The 8,468-nt window shown below is 40.9% G+C and overlaps 1 protein-coding gene across 3 annotated transcripts in view; it reads right to left on the bottom strand.

The window, feature by feature from the left end:
* Positions 1-843: 843 nt before the first annotated feature.
* LOC108695431 (zinc fingers and homeoboxes protein 2) overlaps positions 844-8,468 on the bottom strand; it is a 53,853-nt gene continuing 46,228 nt past the window's right edge. For 2 of the 3 annotated variants that reach the window (XM_018223927.2, XM_018223930.2), the window contains exons 3-4: positions 5,728-8,253; positions 844-923 (exon numbers count right to left, since the gene is read on the bottom strand). In XM_018223927.2, coding sequence (XP_018079416.1) covers positions 5,748-8,108 — 2,361 coding nt within the window. In that variant the 5' untranslated portion in view covers positions 8,109-8,253 and the 3' untranslated portion in view covers positions 844-923; positions 5,728-5,747. The remainder of the gene's footprint in view (positions 924-5,727; positions 8,254-8,468) is intronic. The other variant, XM_018223931.2, reaches the window with a different exon arrangement.

Below are 8,468 nucleotides of genomic sequence, written 5' to 3'. Positions count from 1 at the left end.
CAGGGGGAAGGCAGTTCAGGGAGATTGTCGCCCGAAGAAGAGGAGATTTGTCGCTGGAGCCAGACCCACTGTAACTGAATCAGTCTCAGTGGGACCTGGATTTTACTATTGAGTACTGTTCTTAGATCTACCAGGGAGATGAAATCTTGTGTTAGGGAGCTGCTATCTGGTTACCTTCCCATTGTTCTGTTGTTTGGCTGCTGGGGGGGAAAAGGGAGGGGTGATATCAGTCCAACTTGCAGTACAGCAGTAAAGAGTGACTGAAGTTTATTAGAGCACAAGTCACATGACTGGGGCAGCTGGGAAACTGACAATATGTCTAGCCCCATGTCAGATTTCAAAATTGAATATAAAAAATGTGTTTGCTCTTTTGAGAATTGGATTCCAGTGCAGAATTCTGCTTGAGCAGCACTATTAACTGATTGAAAAAAAAACAAAAAAAAAAAAATGTTTTCCCATGACAGTATCCCTTTAAGAGGCAGTGGTCCCACAATTGAATGGACGGACCACAAAGAAGTAAAAATATATACACAGGCAGGGGCAATAGAACAAGTTAGTGGTCACTATTTCTAAACAATTCCATGGTTAAAAAAGAAGAAAATAAAAATGCAAATGTATAATCTGTCAAATAAAAAGGGGAACCCGACTTGTTTTTCAATTATTTCAGAATTCAAAATGATTCCAGGATTAGCACAAAAAAAAAAAAAAAAAAGAAAAAAAAAAAAAAAGAAAATGTACAATGGTCTTCTAGAACATAGTTCTTTGGCAAAAAGAACTTCATTAGAATCCAGGAATTCTGGGTCAGGGTTTCACCAATAATCTTGATTTTTTTTCTTTTCTTTATCAGTTCTTGTAGGAAAATATATCTCTATATTATCTGCAAAGACTACAACCATCCCAGATACTGGACAGGATCCGATAACCTGAAAGAGAAAAAAATAAATAAAAAATCGGAATTATCTTTTAATCATTTCTAGACACTTAGCGGCCCATTTATCAAAGGTCGAATATCAAATTTGTGTTAATATACACATAATTCGATCAAATGGGTCCGACCTAAAATTTGGAATCATATTCAATTCGTACAAATCAAATTTTTCTCTAGAAAAAAAACCTTGAATGTGAGGAAGGCTATTAACATCTCCAAATGGCTCAACGGACCTCTGATATTAACTTGTACATGAACTCGGCAGGTTTTAGGTGGTGAATATTAGAATTAGGACTGTTTCCACGGTCGAGATGTGATAATTTTACATTCGAATAGAGGGGTTACAAAACAAATGTGTGAATTTTTGAACATGACAATTCAAATTGTCTATTCGACCCTTGATAAATCTGCCCTTTTAAAAATATTTTACTGAGAAGCAATGTATGTGGAGTATGTGGAACATGAAGATAATTTCATTTGCGTGTTTCTCAGATTTGGCATATTATGGTATCTACTGAATTTATTTCGAATATGCAAAATTATTGAGACCCCTCTAGTCAAATTCTCTGATTTTAATGAACATTCTAGGCTGAATTGTTATCCAGGAGCCATCTTTGGCCCATTTCTTCCAGAAATATTTGCTCCATGTTGCTCAGGTAGAATTACTTTTTGTCAGCTGTATTGAGCACAAACGCATTTTAATGATTGAGCTGCTCCAATGATAAACTACTCTTGTATTTGGGATGATTGTCCTGCTGCAAGATGAACGTTCGTCCAAGTTTTAGTTTAGACTGGAAAGGGTTCTCATGGCAGCATTTTACACAAACTATTCATGCCCTTATCTTATCCCGTTTAGACTATTGCAATCTCCTCCTTACTGGTCTTCCTGACTCCCATCTCTCTCCCCTCCAATCTTACCAGGATCCTCCTGCTCTCTCCTAAAAGAGAACCTGCTCATCCCCAACTAAAATCCCTCGCATGACTGCCTGTTAAGCAAAGGATATAAACTCCTTCTATTAGAAAGGATATTACTGCAGCATCTCTTTGTTGCAAAAGTTGTGTTTATTTGGTCAGTAAACAACAGGCAACGTTTCGGGCTTAATCTTGCTCTTTCTCAAGCTTGAGAAAGGGCAAGATTAAGCCCGAAACATTGCCTGTTTACTGAGGAAAAAACACAACCTTTTCACTTTTGCAACAAAGAGGTGCTGCAGTAATATATTTTCTACTATATGTTTTGCCCCTGGCAGACCCTGCCCGAAAGGGTTTTGAAAGGTGGTTGAAGCACACACATCCTTTTACTACTTGGATAAACTCCTTCTACTAACATTCAACGCCCTTCACTCCTCTGCTTCTCACATTTCTTCTCTTGGCTCATTGGACTTTCCTGGTCATCTTCTCTGCTCCTCTCAGAGCCACCTTCTCTTCACACAATCCACTGCCACCTCTTCTCTCAACCCCTTCTATTTTGCTGCTCCTCGAATTCCATCCCTTCATTCCTCCGCAAGGAATCTCTCAATCTCCTCGTCTACCATTTGGAGCACTAGAACATTAGCCTAGTCCTGTGCCTACTGACTATGCCTTGCCTTGTGCACTTTTCCCCTCCAATTTGTGCCTGTGTGTTAGCCTCCCATCCACTTAGACTGTAAGCTCTACAGGGCAGGGACCTCCTTCCCACTATGTCTCTAACCACAGATCACTTAAAGGGATACTGTCATGGGAAAACATTTTTTTCCAAAATGAATCAGTTAATAGTGCTGCTCCAGCAGACTTCTGCACTGAAATCCATTTCTCAAAAGAGCAAACAGATTTTTTATTTATATTCAGTTTTGAAATTTGACATGGGGCTAGACATATTGTCAGTTTCCCAGCTGCCCCCAGTAATATGAATGAACAGTGCCACCTGCTGGTCATTTTCCCACCAGTTTGACCACCAAGTGGTCAAGGAAGTTGTCAGGAGAAAGAGGCTGCTTTGATGTTCTTCTGCTTAGGAAAGATTTGAGAAAGGTTTCTAATTTTTTATTAATATAGTAGGAAAAAAATGTCATTTTCAGACTTGCACAGGGCTGCATGAAGCGAAAAAGAGCATTTGGGGGGGGGGGGGGGTCAACAATAACCCTATTATGAAGTTTCCCTACTCCACTCCATCCTATAGATCGGGTAAGGCTTTAGGGGAGCCCTAGTAATAAATATACAGGTATGGGATCCGTTATCTGGAACCCCTTTATCCAGAAAGCACCGAATTACGGAAAGCCCGTCTCCCATAGACTCAATGTTATCCAAATAATCCAAAGGCTTAAAATTGATTTCCTTTCTCGATTTAAAAACAGTAGCTTGTACTTGAACCCGACTAAGATATAATTATTCCTTATTGGAGGCAAAACCAGCCGATTGGGTTTACATAATGTTTATATGAACTGGGGGAATGTGGGGAGAGCAGTGACAGGAAGTAGGAAGTGCTGAATGGAAAGTGAAAGTTGTTGCCTATGGCATAGAGGAGGGGCAGACAATATTTGATTGACATCTGAGAATTTTAAAAAAGTTTACAACTATGAATGCTTAAATAAAAAAATAATAATTTGGGTTTCATATTTAAGTTGAACAGGACCTTTATTATACAGCTTTTTATGTCTGGGTGACAGGTCCACTTTAAAGCACTAATTCAGAGTTCCAACAAACAGTACCAAAACCTCCTGAACCTCTTGCCCTCTGAGTAGCTTTAGGATTTCTTTCTACATATGGCCTGAAAAAAACACCTCTGCTTAAACCAGGGGGAGTTCCTCGGGGCTCTGTATTGGGTCCACTTTTATTTAACTTGTTCATTAATGACTTAGGGGAGGTTATTGCAAATAATGTATTTTGCAGAACTATCCAGCCCAATTAATTCCATCCAGGATGTGGCACTTGCAGCAGGATCTTGACAAACTGGCAATCTGGGCAGCTAAGCGGCAGATGAGATTCAATGTTGATAAATGTAAAGTCCTGCACCTGGGATGTAAAAATATCCACTTATACCCTTAATGGGACTGCACTAGGCAAATCCATTATGGAAAAGGACCTTGGAGTCCTTGTAGATGATAAACTTGTCTGTAGCAAGCAATGCCAGTCAGCAGCATCAAGGGCAAATAAGGTCTTGAGCTGTATTAAATGGGGCATAGAGTCACGGGAGGAGGGGGTCATTCTTCCACTGTATAGAGCACTTGTAAGGCCCCATCTAGAATATGCCGTACAGTTTTGGTCTCCATCACTCAAACAGGACATTATTGTATTAGAGAGGGTACAGAGAAGGGCAACTAAGCTGGTGAAAGGTATGGAAAATATTAGCTATAAGGAAAGACTGGCCAAATTGGGGATGTTCACGCTGGAGAAGAGGCGCTTAAGGGGTGATATGATAACTATGTATAAATATATATAAGGGGATCATATAATAATTTCTCTAATGATTTATTTACCAGTAGGTCTTTCCAGCTGTGACAAGGTCACCCATTCCGATTAGAAGAAAGGAGGTTCCAGCTAAATATTCAGTAGGGGTTTTTTACAGTGAGAGCTGAAATCAGTGGTACAGGCCGATACCTATAGTAGATCACGTCAGCGCACTGCCAAGCTTTAAATGTAGTGGTGCTTCCTTCCTCCAAGACTTCACCGCAAGTCTTCAATATAAGTACACAGTCAAAGGAATGAGGAGAGCAATCCAAAAGCAGAGTAACTGCTACAATGTGATTTATTAGCAACTACAAAACACTTATAAATCACATTGTAGCAGTTACTCTGCTTTTGGATTGCTCTCCTCATTCCTTTGACTGTGTACAGGCTGATACATTAGATAGCTTTAAAGGAATAGTTCAGTGTGAAAATAAAAACTGGGTAAATAGATAGGCTGAGCAAAATAAAAAACATTTCTAATATAGTTAGTTAGCCAAAAATGTAACGTATAAAGGCTGGAGTGACTGGATGTGTAATACAGTAGCCAGAATCCAACTTCCTGCTTTTCAGCTCTATAACTCTGAGTTAGTCAGTGACTTGAAGGGGGGCCACATGGTACATTTCTGTTCAGTGAGTTTGCAATTGATCCTCAGCATTCAGCTCAGATTCAAAAGCAACAGATATGACCCATGTGGCCCCCCCTCAAGTCTCTGATTGGTTACTGCTTGGTAACCAGGGTAACCAGTCAGTGTAAACCAAGAGAGCTGAAAAGCAGAAGTAGTGTTCTGGCTATTATGTTACACATCCAGTCACTCCAGCCTTTATACATTACATTTTTGGCTAACTAACTATATTAGAAACATTTTTTATTTTGCACAGCCTATCTATTTACACAGTTTTTATTTTTATACTGAACAATTCCTTTAAGAAGGGGTTGGATGGTGTTTAGCAAGTGAGGGAATACAGGGTTATGGGAGATAGCTCATTGTACAAGTTGATCCAGGGACTGGTCCCATTGACATCTTAGAGTAAGGAAGAAACGTTTTTCTCTCGGAGGCCAATTTGAGAGGCTTCAAACGGGGTTTTTTTTTGCCTTCCTCTAGAACAACTGGCAGTTAGGCAGATTATATATAGATTTAAAAGGTTGGACTTGATGGGCATGTGTCTTTTTTCAACCTAACTTACTATGTTACTATGTAACATTAAAGAGGACCCCTTTCCTCTCAAAATATGTATTTCTTCCCATCAGTTCAAGAGGATAATATGGACACTGCTTGTTAGAGATCAAAATATACTTTATTATTATCATCATTATCATCATCAAACGGGCTTATCCCTATCAGCACAATCAGTTACAACAGAATGTGCAAGAACATTACCTTGACTAACCATCATTATCTTAATTAGGCGTATCTTCTGGAGTGTCCGCTGCTGCCTGTCCCCAGCTGTCTGCACCATCAGAAATAGCCTCATCATCTGCCAGAGGTCCACCGGCCCAGTCTTTGCCTGTGAATTCATTTTCTGTCATGGCGTCTTCATCTTGGCTACTGCTCTCCATTTGATCGAATGCTGCTTGTTGCTGCCATTCCACAAAGTATACTCTTATGTCATCTGGACTTATCTGTAACCTTGAACTCAAGAGCTCAATGTCCTCTTCGTGTAACTGGTTGTACTCTTGGAAATACCTTGTTAGAGTGTCCTTTCCGACCTCGGTGGCTGAAATCATCTTTATGTATTTTCTTCTCTCGTCTAGAGAGCGCTCATAATGTTTCCTGTATTGTTCCATCCACCTTAGGCTCCCCGTTTTTAGAACACACCTATTGTCCTTAAACCACTTCACTATTTCAGTCCGAACAAGACCAGTCTGCAATGCCAACTGGTCGTAGTCTTGTGGGGAAGGCCACTGGGTTCTTGCAAATGTACTTTTTAGTAAATGGAGCTGTTCCTGCTTAGACTTGCATGGTGCTGTGGTTTCTGGCCAAGAACCAGATACATTTCCCCTTTGAGGAGAAGCCCCATTCATGGGCATGGTATCATTTTTGTCTGAGCCCATAGAATCCAACACAGCTTGCTCCATGGAATCCCTGATTTTTCTTCTTTCTGAAAACCACAAGTCTAATTCTTTTCGAGTCATTTTAGTCTCAGCTTTTAAATGATCCATTTCATTTTGAGTTGGATACGAACTTTTAAGAAAACTGCTTTCGAGACAAGCAAGCTGTTCTTCCGTCGTCTCGGTGACCTTCTGAGGAGTGAGGTCTCTGTATGGATGGTAACCCCGGGTAGACCTAGATGTTACTTTGTCTTTAGCTATGGATTCACTCGTGATATGAACTATTCCTCTCTGACTCCTGTATCTATGATCACTGAACCACTTTTTAATTTCACTTCTGGACAGCCCAGTAACATCAATTAGTCTATAGATTTCAGTGTCGTCAGGAAACTGGCTTCGAACAAAACTGGCTTTCAGCAACCCGATCTGCTCCTTTGTCTTTTTACGTTCATTTAGCGGTGTGGCATTCAACTTGGGTTGAATTGCTGGTGGCTTGTGTGTAATTATTTGCCGTTTGGACTCTGGTGTGTCTTGTTGCATCTGCTGTTTTTGGGTTTGATTAGAAATAGCACCAGTATTAGCTGAAAATGGATGGACAGTTGCAGCGGGTGAATTGGCCACCTGAGTAAAGACTAGCCCAGTTTGACCAATTATCTGACACGGCAAAGCAGTCTGGATAAGAGGCTGAGAGATTTTCGTTGAATTGGTTATGGGGGTTGGTAAGACAGTAATTGTTTGGGGGACAGACTGTATAGTGCCATTGAACATTTTTGTCCTTGCCTCTTCAACTTCCTCCGGAGACCAGCTGATGCCATGTTTTAACCGCTGAGTAGCAAACCATATTCGAATCTGTTCCTCTGGGTGTTTGGACACAACAGTCAAACAAGACAACTCCGCTTGGGTTGGGTAAGGAAATTTATTGAACGAGTTGATCAAGGTCGTGTTTGTGTCAAGAGCAGAATTGTATTTGGTGCTGTTCAGAGGCACTGGGACTTTTGGAAGAAGGTTAATATTGGGCGGAAGCTGAACAAAAGGGGAAACGTGAGTCAAAATATCCCCACGCAGGTCACTGGAAATACCATTTGTTTCTGTAATGTTGCTTCCATCATAAAAGTTATTGTGCAACCTTGTTGCTTTCTTACCCTCCATCCGTGCTTTTCCGAACTTCATCATTGGCATTTTGCTTACGGAAATCCCGGACGGGCTGTCGTCACCGTCAAAGTTTTCCTGAGCAACGCTGATGTTAACGCTTCCCTCGATCGACTGCTCTAGGATAGTTTGATTATTGCGTTTCATCAACTTTAATTTGAAGTTGTTTTCGCCGGGATGAAATTTCGAGTTGTGATCGGACAAGGAGTCGTATTTTTTGGTTGTGAAGTTACATTCGGCGCAGACATAAAGTGGGTTGAGAATTACGTTGGGGTGCTGCATATCAACGTGTTCAGTAAATTCATTGAGATTTTGGGTGACGTAGGGGCAGTATTTACACTCATAACCCCCTTGAAGTTTTTTGGATTGATTTTCAGCAGAGGGCTTATCGTTTTCCGTTTCCTTCACAGGTTTGTCTTTGTCTCCTGACCAGTCGTCATTTGGGTCTGGGCCAGGCGTGACAGAGTTTTCGTCGACATTATCGAGATCGTTGTCCTCCTGGTCGATAATTTCAGAAGCTCGCACCATACACGGGGTGGTTGACTTCCTTTTGCTAGCCATGCTGAGGATGGACTAGGAGAGTCTGCAGTAGCTGGATGCAGAGTTAATTCACTCAGGTAACAATAGTCTTTAAACCCCGCAGGTTTTCCAAGGCCAGTGCTGTCTGTTGCTATGTATCAGCATAGGGATGGATTTAATTGTAAGCCTGCAAACCAAATAAAAAAGGGAAGAATTAAAAACATGCAAATTTCCACATAAACATCAGCTTTCAAATATGATATAGTGAATTCTAATACAGGTAAGGCACCGGTTATCCAAAATGCTTGGGACCGGGGGCACCAAATCTCTTCTTCGGGGTGACAATTTCCCCAAACTGCCTTCCAACGGCTAGAATGAAAAGTCTCCAGCGGGATGGCACTT

The sequence above is a fragment of the Xenopus laevis genome, chromosome 6S, assembly GCF_017654675.1.
Source record: "Xenopus laevis strain J_2021 chromosome 6S, Xenopus_laevis_v10.1, whole genome shotgun sequence".
In the NCBI taxonomy this organism is placed as follows: Eukaryota; Metazoa; Chordata; class Amphibia; order Anura; family Pipidae; genus Xenopus; species Xenopus laevis.
This window is presented reverse-complemented; position numbering and strand designations above follow the sequence as displayed.